This window comes from Pogona vitticeps, chromosome 4, assembly GCF_051106095.1.
Source record: "Pogona vitticeps strain Pit_001003342236 chromosome 4, PviZW2.1, whole genome shotgun sequence".
Lineage (NCBI taxonomy): Eukaryota > Metazoa > Chordata > Lepidosauria > Squamata > Agamidae > Pogona > Pogona vitticeps.
The window spans coordinates 234909507-234924540 of record NC_135786.1 but is presented as its reverse complement, the minus strand read 5'-3'; the positions used below and the strand labels follow the sequence as shown (position 1 = coordinate 234924540).

Below are 15034 nucleotides of genomic sequence, written 5' to 3'. Positions count from 1 at the left end.
CATGTCTTGACAGAGCAATGCAGTCTCAGTTTTCTCACATCTATGAATAGAGATGTTCTAGATCAGGTACTGGTTATATCTGAATTAAGTCCTTCTGAATTTCATTTATGTTTCCGTTGTTACATAGAAACACAAAGTTATAAAAACAGACTTAAAGTTCCGTTATCCCTTAGGCATTTAATACTGATTTTCAAGCATCTAAATAAGTTTCAGTTTCAGCTGCTTCCAAGGAACATGATTTTATCAAAATACCAAAGTCTTTCTTTCCATTACATACAAAATGCATAATTGAAGTTGCTTACAACTATTTGTGCTGATTTATCATACTGATATCCAACAAGTTTTATTACAAAAGAGCAAAGAAGGCTTACATATTTACAATGTTTTATAGTACTGTACTATTCAACACCCTGTCCCAATATGACACAGCAGAAGTCCCTTTAGGTCACAACATCGTTACCTGGAATTCTGAAAGGAAATTCATTAGGAAGAATTCATTAAAATTTTAGCTGTACAGACTCAATGTGGGGTGAGGTGAGGGAACATTTTTAACTACAGATATTGGAAAAAAATATATAACAAAGGGAAAACAGCAGAAGCCTATTTACTATACACCAGCATTTGGAAACATGCCTGAGCTCTTAAAAACCAGAACACAAGAGCATTAGTTCAGGGAATGGAAGCACTTTAAAAATAAAGCTCTAATATATACTTTGTTCCATCTAACTGGAACACATACAACCATTACGATAACAGTCCTACTTCTAGGCACCTGAGAAGACTACCTGCTTGGCATTTGTAATAGCAGCTTTTTTAAAAAACAAGTAACCTAAATCCTTGGGAAAAAAGACATTACTTCACTGCACCAGTGCTAATAGAGAATATAACACCATTTAGAAACAGGTAAATCCTTCATCTTATGTGTGGATAGGTTCCTTTTAAGCAACAGCATCCCCATTAGTTCTGAATGGAGAAACCACTCGTACAGAAGCGCCAGATGCCACCATGTACGAGGCCTGGGATCACAATAACAATAAGTTTGAGGAGACCGTGTCTGTAACAATTTGCCTTATTTAAAACTTCAAGTGGGATCTAAAGACAGTGTTCCTCTTTTAAACAAAATTAAGCAATGCAATTTTAACAAATTTTGCCCAACAAACTGCACTATTAGCTAAAGGCGTCTCTGTTTCTGGAAGCACAGAAATATAACTCTTAAACCAGGCTGTCGAGTCTAAGCAAGGTGCACTTGTTCATTCGGCATCCGTGAAAGTAGTAACGTAAAGTGACATTCATATTTTACTATTAAGAATTATCCAGTGACTTCCAACCAGCTTCCCCATTCAGTGTCCAGTCCATAGCCAGAACGATCAGATATAAACAGAAATACACATAATGCTGCTTCCAAAAAAATATAACAATATACTTTCTCAGAAAAGTGGCCTAATAAGTTAGGGACCTTACAAAATCCCAGCTGATATTGAATGAATGCACTGGGACCCTGATCTCTATTCAACCTTCCAGATCGCGACCTTCCCTTCCTCCTTCCCAGAGCCACTAAGAACATATCTGTTCTCCGCGGAGCACAGAGCTTTCACCGTATCGCTGTGTCCAACCAGTTCTTTTTCCACCGTCTTCTTCTCTGCATCAATCACATAGATTTTCCCTTTGATTTTGCCTTGGGAAAGTCCTCTGCCACCAAGCCACATCTGAAAGGCAAAGCTGTCCATGAACACGGTTTTCTCTTTCTCTTAGAAGCATACAAACGGCACCTCTTTGTATGGCATTACGTAGCAGGAACAGAAGAGCTCAGAGCCTCAATTGCACACGGAAAAAGAAACTATGTAGGTAAGAGAGTTACAAGATCAAAAATGAGTGATGAGAAAATAATTAATTAACGGTACCTATATCCATCACTTTAGAGCAGCAAATGGTGGGTACTGAGGGAATCTGACAATCGACCAGCCTTTTATATATATATAAACAAAAGTAGTAAAAAGATACATTTATATGTATTTGCGATTCCCAGTGTGACAGACTAGGACTCTGGAGAACAGGGTTCAAGTTCTGTGCAGGAGTAGAACTCGTAAAAAAAACCCTTTAAATATCTCACTTACCTTGCAAACCCTATTTGGGTCACTGTAAGTCAGTTCCAAACTGACAGCACAGCTCACACGCACACACATACACACACCTCTAATATGGTTTTAGATCCTCAGTTGTTTCAGTGAGGGGAGTCTCAAAAGAAACACGACCTGTCATACAGTAGTACCTCGGTTTACGAATGCGTCAGTTAATGTAATTTTCGGTTTATGAACGGAAATCCATTGAAAATAATTCCTCGGTTTACATTTCCCCCCAGTATTTTTCAGTATGCGAAGACAGTTTCCTCAGGATGCATTGTGTTTGGAGGTTTATAGTGCTGCCCCCGTTCCTATGGCAATCCGCGTTCTGGTTTACAAATTTTTCGCTTTACGTAACATCCTGGAAAATGCATTAATTTCGTAAACCAAGGTACTACTGTACTGTTTTTTTGAGAAAGCAGTTGGTTGGAGTAGGGAGAATAATTACACCATGGATGAAATGACACTTCATTTGATTAAGGCTGTCAGACATAAGCCAACTAGAAGACAGCAAGAATCACAATGTATCAAAGACCTTTGAAGGCACTCGAGCCCATTAAAGGAAAAATATTTCAAATGTGATTATTTCATAAGGCACAGAGAACATAACAGCTCTAAAAAACACCCCACAGCTAGTTCTAGGAGTCTTGGTGCTTTAGATTAATTTGCTTTTAAAACTGAGCGGAATTTCAGTTTTGGTATTGGCTGTAAAAACAATGGTATTGGCTGTAAAAACAATCTGTGCTGGCAAATGTACACAACGTAAGCAAAAACAGAGCGCTAGATCTTAAACAATAAGCTAGGAGAAACAGTGTCCCAATGTATCTGTTTTACCTGGTCTTTTACTTTCATCATGCATGTGATCTCTGAACAGTCCTGTAGGTTTATCTTTTGCACAGGTGCAGAGGGCTCAGTCATATTCCAGATATACAGTTCAGTGCTGTTAGAGCAAGATGCCCAGACTTGATCTTTCTAACGTTAAAAATACGAAAGATAGAAACACGCTCAGTTCAGGGCAGAAAATTCTCTTAGCACACACTTATATTTCAATAATCAATCTCAAATTACTATTTACTATGAAGTACCTCGGGGAACATCTGGAAGCAGCACAAGGACACACTGACATTGTCTTCCATTTCTATCTTCTGCCGAACGGACCCGTTTGTGGTGACTACAAGGATACAGCTGCCTATACCTTCAAAGACACACAAAGAAGTTGGTGTCAGAATGCTCAGAAGCCCCACATCTCTGTGTGAACCTCTTGAATATTCACGTACGGCACTATCCTCCACTATGTTCAGAGCCCTTCATTGCTTCAGGCACAATACTTGAATAGGGTGAATGTATCCACCTCAAAAAAACGCTATACGAATGCTATACAAGAGAGTGAGAGGCACAATATCCTTTCTACCTCTGGCATCTATAGCATTGCCACTCCAAAAATGAGAACTGGTCCATAAAGAAGGCTGACCGCTGAAGAATTGATGCTTTTGAATGGTCGTGCTAGAGGAGACTCTTGAGAGTCCCCTGGACTGCAAGGAGATCAAACCTATCCATTTTGAAGGAAATCAACCCTGAGTGCTCCCTGGAAGGACAGATCCTGAATCTGAGGCTCCAATCCTTTGGCCATCTCATGAGAAGAGAAGACTCCCTGGAAAAGACTCTGATGTTGGGAAAGTGTGAAGAGGAGAAGGGGATGACAGAGGACGAGATGGTTGGACAGTATCATCGAAGCGACCAACATGAATTTGACCCAACTCCGGAAGGCTGTGGAAGACAGGAGGGCCTGGCGTGCTCTGGTCCATGGGGTCACAAAGAGTCGGACACAACTTAACAACTAAACAACAACAACTGAAAGAAATCAACCCTGAGTGCTCACTGGAAGGACAGATCCTGAAGCTGAGGCTCCAATACTTTGGCCATCTCATGAGAAGAGAAGACTCCCTGGAAAAGCCCCTGATGTTGGGAAAGGGAGAAGGCAATAGGAGAGAAGGGGACGATAGAGGATGCAATGGTTGGACAGGGTCATCAAAGCAACCAACATGAATTTGACCCAACTCCGGAAGGCAGTGGAAGACAGGAGGGCCTGGCGTGCTCTGGTCCATGGGGTCACAAAGAGTCAGACACAACTTAACAACTAAACAACAACAACTGAAAGAAATCAACCCTGAGTGCTCACTGGAAGGACAGATCCTGAAGCTGAGGCTCCAATACTTTGGCCATCTCATGAGAAGAGAAGACTCCCTGGAAAAGACCCTGATGTTGGGAAAGTGTGAAGAGGAGAAGGGGATGACAGAGGACGAGATGGTTGGACAGTATCATCGAAGCGACCAACATAAATTTGACCCAGCTCCGGGAGGCAGTGGAAGACAGGAGGGCCTGGCGTGCTCTGGTCCATGGGGTCACAAAGAGTCGGACACAACTTAACAACTAAACAACAACAACTGAAAGAAATCAACCCTGAGTGCTCACTGGAAGGACAGATCCTGAAGCTGAGGCTCCAATACTTTGGCCATCTCATGAGAAGAGAAGACTCCCTGGAAAAGCCCCTGATGTTGGGAAAGGGAGAAGGCAATAGGAGAGAAGGGGACGATAGAGGATGCAATGGTTGGACAGGGTCATCAAAGCAACCAACATGAATTTGACCCAACTCCGGAAGGCAGTGGTAGACAGGAGGGCCTGGCGTGCTCTGGTCCAAAGGGTCACAAAGAGTCAGACACGAATTAACGACTAAACAACAACAACAACCCCAAAAATATACAGGCCTCTTTCAAGCCTCCTAAAGAATATGGAGAATCTTGCCAGGGTGTATACAACCCAGTCAGCAGCACTTTTTGAGGGCTCTGTGCAGGCTAGCACTGCCCTCTTTTCATTCTACTCAGGAGAATGCCAGGACCTTCTTCTCCTCTTACTGTGTCTGACCCAGGGGGCTTCTTCCTCTTCTGCAGAAATGCCTCTGGCAACACATTTACATTTCCAACTACATCTGCAAATATATTTCACTGAACTACACTTTAACTAAACATCCAATAACTTGAGCAAACGGACTGATGAGAAAGCACCCAAAAGAACAGGGCAAGATGAAAGAGAACAATGTATTAAGAATGAAGACAAGGGCATGGATGAAGTTCTTCTTCCTTTTAAACCATATTCTTTTCATTAGAAATATCTGAGAAAGCTAGACAAGGAAGAGAAAACTTACAGCACCAAAGTCGGTTATTGTGGAATTTGATAGCAGTTAAAATGTCACAGGGCAGCTGAAATCGGCGGTTGACTTTCAAGGTGCTGACACTCCACGCAATCACTGTCCCATCTAAACTGCATGAGTATGCCTCACTGCCCAAAAGCAAGGATATCCAAAAAAAAAAAAAAAGAGCAGACTGTGTTACAAAATCTATGCAAAATTCCTAGCAGTTGAAGAAAATCTAAACATACAATCTTTAATCCACTTCATGTGACACTTTGGCCACAGAGGCATTAAAGGGCACCCTCTTTGTAATGGACACCATGTAATTTAAAATTCAATAAATGTATTCTACAGCAATGTTCTCCTACGACTACTCACTTCTTTTATATCTGTTGATCAACAGGCTTTTGTTTTTGGTTAGTTAGTTAGTTAGTTAGTTAGTTAGTTAGTTAGTTAGTTAGTTAGTTAGTTAGTTAGTTAGTTAGTTAGTTAGTTAGTTAGTTAGTTAGTTAGTTAGTTTGTTTGTTTGTTTGTTTGTTTGTTTGTTGTGGGTGGGTGGGTGGGTGGGTGGGTGGGTGGGGGTGTTTCCTATGTTGCTCTCCTTCCAAAGAAGCTTTCTGGAATCCATGAATCATCTCTCTTCCTGGATGGAAGGTTCTGGGGCAAGGGGGCTGATCCCATTTCCCACCATGTAAAAAACTATATCATGAGAAGTTGAAGGCCATAGAAATGGTCAAAGAAATGAAGGCTATAGAAATGACATCTGCCACTGGGGGAGGAGGGGAGGACATCAAATTGTCTACCCATTAGTACCTGGCACCTAGAATAATTCTTGGTGCCTCTACAACAATTCTTGGTAAGCGCTATATCAGCGACAAGTCTTCAAAATTAACTATGGCCCCTTAATTTGTCTTATAGTAACATCGGCCCCTGAGGCACCCCCACGTTGCAATCAACTGACCTGGACACACTCTCTTTGTTTTCCAAGATGATGTCCACAACTTCAGACCGATGGTCGTTCAGCTGCTTATTACAAGACATGCTGTGGGTATTGATTAAATAGATGATAGAATCTTGAGAACCGATCCAGACCTGACTTTGCTCTGCCATTACCATACATTTCTGTGTTTACAAGAATAAAAAAAATCAAAACAACAACATCATGTAATATAAAAAGGTCTTTTTCCAAAAAAAGAAAAGGGTGGATCAATTTTTCTTTTCTTCAGTTCAGCCATTCTCAATGAGGACCATAATGGCCCCTCTGGGAGGCCCTGGCACATTTGAAAAGCCCCTCCCCCCAAGACTGGAGACCATTCTTCACATACCACCTTATAAGATTCAGTGTGCGAATTATACACTCCTGATTTGGCTTCTGTTTCTTTCTTACTGTGTTTATGTTCATGGCCGAAAAAGGGTGAGAATGGATGCTTTTGCCCATCTTTCTCTCAAGAAATGGAACTAAAGGCAGCTAACAATAAAATTAACGCTTTTAACAAATAAAAAATATAGTAGACCTGCATTAAAATCAATGGCTACAGAAACGTTAAAAACAAATCAATTAAAAGAAAAATGGAAACGAAAGAAAAGGGAGCACCCCACTCTAAGGTCTCTAGACCTTAAGCTTACTGCCTTTTCTAAAATCTCCACCCACCTCCGTCTCTCTACAAAGCTTGAAGTACAGTATTCCTGCTTGCTCTGAAAGCAAGAAGGGTGATGTTTTCCCTTCCCCCCCCCATCCTAAATGTAGCACATCTAGCCAGAATTAATATACATGGCAGTGGACCAAACAAGATAAAAGAAAACATGATATAACGGCTAAAACAAAAACTAGCAGGAACCAGACATTTTGGGAAACTTGAGGAATTAAAACATCTAAGTGCATTTTGGTAATATTTATTTTATTTTAATTATTTTATTATAGAGCTTACAGACCACCTGACTTTGTGAAACACTACCGAGGCAGTTTATATAATTAAGAGAGCCTCGTGACGCAGTCATTAAACTGCAGTACTGCAGCCAAAACTCTGCTCACGACCTGGGGTTCAAATCCCAGGTAGCCAGCTCAAGGTTGACTCAACCTTCTTTCTATCCTTCCAAGGTTGGTAAAATGAGTACCCAGCTTGATTTGGGGGGAGGGGGGAGAGCAATGTGTAGCCTGCATAGTTAACTTGTTAACTGCCCAGAGAGTGCTTTAAGAGCTATGGGGCGGTATATATTTTTGTTTTTTTAAGCAGAGCATACAACCAACTTAAAATACAAAATAAGAGAAGGCATAATACCTCAAACTAAACAGGAAAGGCAACCTAAGATTAACACCTGGTAACTTTAATCAAACCAAATTACATGAAATATAATAAACAAAATATACTTTAGTATAATTTTTTAAAAATCAATGACCATAGTTACAAATATAATGCATGGGTCCCATAAAGTAGCCAAGGATGTTGCCAAAGGCCTCTTGACAGTTCTGTCTTTAATCGTCTTCTAAAGGGAGGTGACCGTCTTTCCAATAGAAGTTTGTCCCACAGCAAGGGTGCCACTGCTTAAAAAGCCTGAGTCCTGTTTTTTATTCCCCTTTGGGGTAGGCATTCTCAATAATGTGGCCTGAGAGGAGTGGGTTGAATGGACAGTTGTCTTTGGAGAGAGGCACTCTTGACAGGGAACAAGGTTCCAAATTGTTAAAGGCTTTATAAGTGATAACTAACACCTTAAATCTCACACAGAACCCAACAGGGAGCCAGTAAAGGAGAGGCAGGACCGGGGGAGAGGTGATCATGTCTTCTAGACCTGGCTGTTGTAGCTTCCTTATCATTTTGAAGGGAACCACCACAAAGAGAGTGTTACAGGAGTGAATTCTGGAGATTACCAATGCATGGATCAAAGTCTTCAAATTTTCAAATATTTGAAAGGCCATCCTACAGAGGAGGGGCAAGATCTGTTCTGGACCATCCCAGAGTGCAGGACACGCAACAATGGGTTCCAGTGAAAGGAAGCCAGATTTCGGTTGAATATCAGGAAAAACTTCCTAACTGTTAGAGCAGTACGACAGTGGAACCAGTGACCTCAGGAGGTGGTGAGCACTCCAACGCTGGAGGCCTTCAAGTGAAACTGAGACAACCACCTGGCCAATATCCTCTAATTCGTATTCCTGCGTCGAGCAAGGGGTTGGACTGGATGGCCTTGTAGGCCCCTTCCAACTTCACGTTTCTATGATTTCTATGATTCAGGGATCTGTCATCCAGATAAGGACACAATTGTCAGGTCAGCCCCCCAGCAACCAGATCTCCATTTTATCTTTTGCTCTTGTTCGTTCACTAGTGCATAAAAGCGTCTATGATTTCTCTAAGTTACTTACCAGTTTACAGCTCCCCACTTTAAAACAGTGTTGTATGGACCACGTAGACGCATCAAACACCACAACCTTCCCGTCATTTAAAGCACACCATAATTTTGGATGAGCATCACCATGCTTTTCTGATGGATCAAGTTGTCCTAAGTATTAGAAAGGCCAACACATGTGGTAATAAATAAACTTGTAGCGACCACTAAGAAAATGTATTAGCTAAGAAAGATCTAAACCTGGTTACCCCAAAGTGACTTGGAAAGAGCATAAACAGGAGCAGTATTTCTTACACATTCAACGCCGTTTCTGCCTCCCTCAAACAAGATGCCTTGCCTAGAAAGCATCTTCTGTTTTATAAAACCTAATGTGGCCATGTCTGACAAGACCTTTGGCACCAGTGCAGTTGAAGTACATATCATAATTAACTGAATACTGTTCTCAGAGTGGGGATTATCTGGACCCACATGCCATTTTGCCATAAAGCTCATTAAGTAGCCCCGGGCACAGGTCCATCTATCACACCTTCTAGAGTTGCTAAGAAGCCACAAACATCACTTCCTGGTCATTTCTGAGAGAAGTAACATAATTAGATGCAGTCCCCTCCTCTCCAACCATCTACTACACTCCACACCTGGTGTATAAAGCAAGACTTCCACGGCCTGTGGAAACGTTTCACCAGCTGACGGGTTGATCTTGTGTTTCAGTGTTTCTGCTGTTGTTTTGGGGACCCTCATGGGCACTGAAACAAAGCAAACAAACACATGTTCAAGTTACTGCCATGTACTGGGGAGGCAGAATTTATGAAAATGTGAAAGAACACAGGCATGTCAAAAAAGATAAAGAGAAGACACAACAGTCATCCCACGTCCTCTTCTTCTGCCGACAGACTTGGACGGAGACAGTGAAGGACACTCAAAGAGGGCCACGCACTATCCCAGTGCCTAAGTATTCCTCATTTACGCCAATGGTTGCCAACCTCAGATAACTCAGGTGTTCTTGGACTGCAACTCCCAGAAAACCCTGACCAGCACAGATGGTGGCAAAGGCTTCTGGAAATTGGAGTCGAAGGACGTCTGAGTTACTCAAGGTTGGGGACCACTAGTCTAGACTACCCAAACAAATGGGTGAGGATGGTCGCATCGGTATATCAGGGTTACGCATACCATTCTTTAAATAGAGAGCAACATCTCCATCAGAATAATCAAAAAACCCCAACTTACCTTCATTTCTCATCTTGTCAAAATAAGATAGTTTTGAAGCAGCATAAATTATTTTGGAAGACTGCAAGGCACCCACTACGGCATCCATTAGGAGGACATTGGTAAGTGCTTGCTGAATATATTGAGGATCCTGGGAAGAAAAACAAAAAGGCAGATGAATAAAGCCATGATTTTATTTTGGGTTGTGCCTTTAGTTTCGTATTGTGAAAGAGGTCCATTCTGCATTTTTCCTTAAGAGCATGTATAGTCCTGTCTGAAACCCTTTCAACCCCAGAGTATTTCAAACAGATGGTTTTCTGTAAATCCTATGGTTCCATTTGGATATGAAATAAAAATTGCATTAAACTATTTTTGGTTTTTTATTATTAATTTTTGGGGAAAAAAGGGAACTATTATGCAAGGCGACTTAAAAGGCAGGTGTCAATGGAACTCTTGGAAAACGAATCAGTTAATTCATGAATCATGCATGAAAAATTGATTAAGGTAGTACTAGTACAGAATATTTGGCAACCAAACATCATATATACCTTCTAGTCTGATCATCACTGATATAGCTAAATGCCTTCCCGGACAAACAAAGAAGGCATGAAATTAAAGATTCTCCCAGCAACAAGTCAAGGGCAGAAGGAGATGTTTAATCCAAAATGAGGTTGAGACTCTCCAGAAATACCTCAGAAGCCTTGACATACAGCAGGAAGACCATATTCACAGTGGATTGGTTCCAAGCCCCACCCCACCCCGCAGATGCTGAAAAACGTGAAACGCTATTTTAATAGGTAACACTCTATTTAGCATGGTTCCCTCTAGTGGCCAGTTCTGGTAACTTCATTAAAACATATAATTTGGGGGGGGGTCTTTCTTTTAATATTTCCAGATTGTGGATCAGTGAATCAGCAGATACCAATCCCACGGATAATGGGGTGCTGCTCTATAACATTAATAGGAAGTGTATGAAGGTCACTCTCTGGAAATCTACCATGCAGAAACCCTACAATAAGGGGTAGATAGCTTTTTAGAGCTGAAGGGGAATTCTAATTAAATTAGGGGGCTCAAAGGCTACACCCCAGAAGTGTCAAGGCATAGGTCCAAGGACACAACAGGTCAGGTGAAATGTAGTTCTTACCAATGTGGAACCTCTCACCAAGCATACAAGGTACAGCTCAAATGTATGCCACACCTTTTCTGCCTGCAAATCACAGTTCTGTTCAAGGCAGCCTATTTAACAACAGGAGATTTGAAGTTTAGATGACTTCCCATATCCCTCTTATCTCCAATCACCGATCAGAGATAAAATAAGCACGCTGAACCAGATGCGAAACCTTCAGGGACCACATCCGAGACACAGGCTGGAAATTCCTCATCTGTGTTCTGTGTTGATCATTCTTATTCTGTTCTCAGATCTGAATATACGGTGGGCAAAGGGAATAAGAGGCTAAAGGAAATAAAGGAGTATTTCGCAAAGGTAAAGGGTGTGTATGTTTAAACCTTTTGACCCCTTGCTTAAAACTCAGATGTCAAATAGAACAAAGGAAGTATCGTATTTTGCACCGTTGAGGCCTTCACAGGTAGAAGTCTGAGAAAAATGAGTCATTTGGCTGTTTAAAATTATTAATCTTACAGTTGAGAAGGGCTTGGAAGATGTGAATCTGTAGATCAAGAATGTGGTCAAAAGTATGATTTTAAAGAAACCATTAATGCATATGATAGTTGCCAACAGAAAGTGCCAGACCTTGTAATCATCAGCCATCTTTTTCCCGGCCCACATCTCTTTCACCATCAAGTACCAAAGATCACACTCAGATTTAAGGTTTGCTTCAAAAACTTCCTTTTTGGACACCGTCTTTATCTTCAGAGTGGGAATCCTGAGAAGAAGAAAAGTGACTGTAGTGCTCTTCACGTCCTGTTTTGGAGGAAAACAGAACAATGGAAAACATGTAATTGATGTGAAGCAAAAATGTGGCTAATGGGTTTTGTTGTTGTTGTTGTTGTTGTTTTGCTTTTTCTAGCCCCTTCCTCCCTAAACCCATCAGTTCCCAAACCCTCATTGTCTCATCTCAATTTCCTATATGCTAACATCTTTATACGTATATACTTGCTCTGCCCAGATATGGGGCAAAAGCAGAGGCAGTGAAAAGCAACATGGCCAACTGAGTTGTTTATGTACCCTGTGAGAATTTATTAAAGTCCCTGCTTTCATCTGAAGTAGACCCAGAGGCGAATTTCTAGTCTTAGTTAGCCCCGTGAAATGACAGCAGGAATTTATAGTCTATCAAGTTGCCAAAATGACCCCAGCACTAGCTGCAATAGAACTGAGAATAAAACAAACGCGCTATCATTAAAACTAATGTCGTATTACATATCAGTCCTGCCCCAGATTATAAGGACTACTTGATATATGTTGCCTATTTATTTATTTATTTATTTATTTATTTGATTGCTTGACTGACTGACTGACTGACTGACTGACTGACTGACTGATTGATTGATTGATTGATTGATTGATTTCTATCCCGCCCATCTAGACCAAAGGTCTACTTTGGGCAGTTTACAAATTTAAAAACAATAAAACTAAAAACATATATTATAGATCCAAGATGGCAAAAGTATAAGAAATTAAGATATGGCAGGAGGGAAAACCTGCCCAAATAGCCAGGTTTTTAGTTTTTTTTTCCTGAAAACACCCAGAGAGGGAGCCAGGTGGATCTCCACTGGCAAGCTGTTCCAAAGGTGAGGGGCCACTGCCGAGAAGGCCCTGTTCCGCATTCTTTCTTTCTGGGCCTTGCTCAGCATTTGGCCCCTCAGCTGCCCGGCCTGGCTGGAATGAGTGACTCTGGCAGAACTGGGTGGGAGAAGGCGCTCTGCCAGATAACGAGGTCCTAAACCATTTAGGGCTTTATATGTCATCGTAAGAACTTTGAAACCAACGCAGAAACGAACGGGCAGCCAATGCAAGGCAGCCAGCGTGGGGAAAACATGCTGGTACCTTTTCACACCTGTAAGAAATCTGGCCGCCACATTCTGTACCATCTGAAGTTTCCACGTCAGTCTCAAAGGCAGCCCCACGTAGAGAGCATTACAGTAGTCTAATCTTGAGACTTCGAGCGCATGGACCAAAGTGGTGAGCGCCCCCACATCAAGATAGGGATGCAGCTGGACAATCTGCCAAAGGTGGAAATGTGTGGAACAGACCACTGACGACACCTGGATCTCCATGGTAAGCGCTGGGTCCAGATGTATACCCAAAATGCGAACCTCACTCTTCGTGGAGTCACACACCCCCAAAGGAAAGGGAGTTTCCCAGACCACTGATGCCTGGGGCATCACCCCAAAGGACCTCCATCTTGTCCGAATTCAACCTCAGTCCTGCATCCATTGCTGAACAGCCCCCCAGGCAGCACTCAAGAGACAAAACAGCATCCACTGTTGTTGGAAAAAAGGAGATGTAGAGCTGAGTATCATCAGCGTACTGCCTAAAGACACTCCTGGCAGATGTCTCGTGTAGGGAGCCCCAAACATGATAGCAACTTTTATCTTTACAAAAACCCTAGACCAGAATCAAGATCTCAAATCTCCAAAGACGTAATCAAGCTATTTCTGTCATACTCACTTCTATATCTCTAAAAGTGGTGATCTCTTCATAACCAGGCCGTCCTCCTTCAGTCAAAAGGAACAAGCGCTTTTGAGTCATTGCTATTTTCCCAACTCCTTTGCTGGTTTTAACGGAGCTCGATAATTTGTAGACACATTCATTTTTGTCTAACTGTTCTATCACACTGGGTGGCAGGTTTACTTCTTGAGCCTCCGCTTCTGTTTCTTTCCAATAATTGTAGAAGTCTTTAAATGTTTCCGGGTCTATTTGTTTCTGTTGTCCTTAAAATTAAAGAACCGTATTTTACATTAGTATTTTTCTACACAATCTTTATTTTAAAAGACTGGAAGACTCTCTGAGAAAAGGTACACAGAATGAGCTCGGAAGCGTAACTCTAGAAGGCATGTGAATACGAATGACTTCTGAGCAGGAAAAAATTAATAGAATTCTTCAGCACTTGAGTCGGGGAGATCACTGGAATTGGTCTGTCCGCATTTCGAGCAACTTGAAGGGAGCCACATTTTGTCGCCACATTTTTCTTATCCACTCACATTTAAGGATTCAATTAAATTCAATTTTCAGATGGTAAGAAATGTGCAAGTGAAGGATGTTAAACTGTTAGTCCCTTTCCTCTCAGTATTAATGCTTCGAGAGCTTTAGATACCATACTGGAAGAAAACACTTGAAATAATCAAATGCAGTAAGATGAATTAATAAGGAGAATAATTGTACTCACAAATGTTAGACATACATCCACACACTACCTCCTGTTTCTCATGGGAAGGATGGGTCTGTTCCCATCCTGGTTCAATACATATAAAACAAGCTTTCTTTCTTTTTCTTTCTTTCTTTCTTTCTCTCTCTCTCTCTCTTCCTTTCTTTCTTTCTTTTTCTTTCTCTCTCTCTCTTCCTCTTTCTTTTTCTTTCTCTTTTTTCTTTCTCTCTTTCTCTCTTTTTTCTTTCTTTCTCTCTCTTTTTCTTTCTTTCTCTCTTTTTGTTTTTAGAAAAGAAACTAAAGCTAAGTGGAATTTGTCACAGTAAGCCACCCAACATACTTTTCCAGCCACACCGTAAGAAAAGAAAATGCTTGGCAATCCTTCACATATGGCCATTATTTTAAAGGACATCTGTCGTTAAAACTAACAGCCAGTATCCCACTGCATAAGGAAAACATTTCACACACCCACCTTGCAAGCAGGCTTCCTTAACATATTCAATCTCACATTGCTTGTGATACCGGTTGTGCAACCAGTTGCATGACTGGTAACACAAGAGGGGCCCTTCTGGAGCAGGGAAACACACAATTGCTCTTACACTCTAAACATGATATTGAACAATGATGTTAAGTTTTAAAACTGAAAAACAAAAGAAATACAAACACAGGAGTGCAATACTTGGCAAACAGGTAAGAAAAATAAAAGAATGATATAAAATGAGACATCCCCATGTCAGCCAGGATTTTTGACCTCATCATGTAGTATCAAAGTCTTCATTATACAGATAAAATTCCACATCCTCCACTTTAGATAAAGTCTTAATTGCAAAACAGCTTAAACCACAAGTTCTTACAGCAAA

At 41.3% G+C, this 15034-nt stretch overlaps 1 protein-coding gene across 5 annotated transcripts in view; it reads right to left on the bottom strand.

The window, feature by feature from the left end:
* Positions 1 to 220: 220 nt before the first annotated feature.
* The window catches only part of DENND3 (DENN domain containing 3), a 48168-nt gene continuing 33354 nt past the window's right edge, over positions 221 to 15034 (bottom strand). For 4 of the 5 annotated variants that reach the window (XM_072999396.2, XM_020804549.3, XM_078392015.1 and 1 more), the window contains 10 exons: positions 13478 to 13740; positions 11600 to 11770; positions 9871 to 10000; positions 9282 to 9389; positions 8663 to 8799; positions 6269 to 6429; positions 5323 to 5456; positions 3206 to 3315; positions 2955 to 3092; positions 221 to 1706 (listed from right to left, as the gene is read on the bottom strand). In XM_072999396.2, the coding sequence (XP_072855497.2) occupies positions 1506 to 1706; positions 2955 to 3092; positions 3206 to 3315; positions 5323 to 5456; positions 6269 to 6429; positions 8663 to 8799; positions 9282 to 9389; positions 9871 to 10000; positions 11600 to 11770; positions 13478 to 13740 (1553 nt within the window). In that variant the 3' untranslated portion in view covers positions 221 to 1505. Of the gene's footprint in view, positions 1707 to 2954; positions 3093 to 3205; positions 3316 to 5322; positions 5457 to 6268; positions 6430 to 8662; positions 8800 to 9281; positions 9390 to 9870; positions 10001 to 11599; positions 11771 to 13477; positions 13741 to 15034 lie in introns of those variants that run through there. The other variant, XR_012087017.2, reaches the window with a different exon arrangement.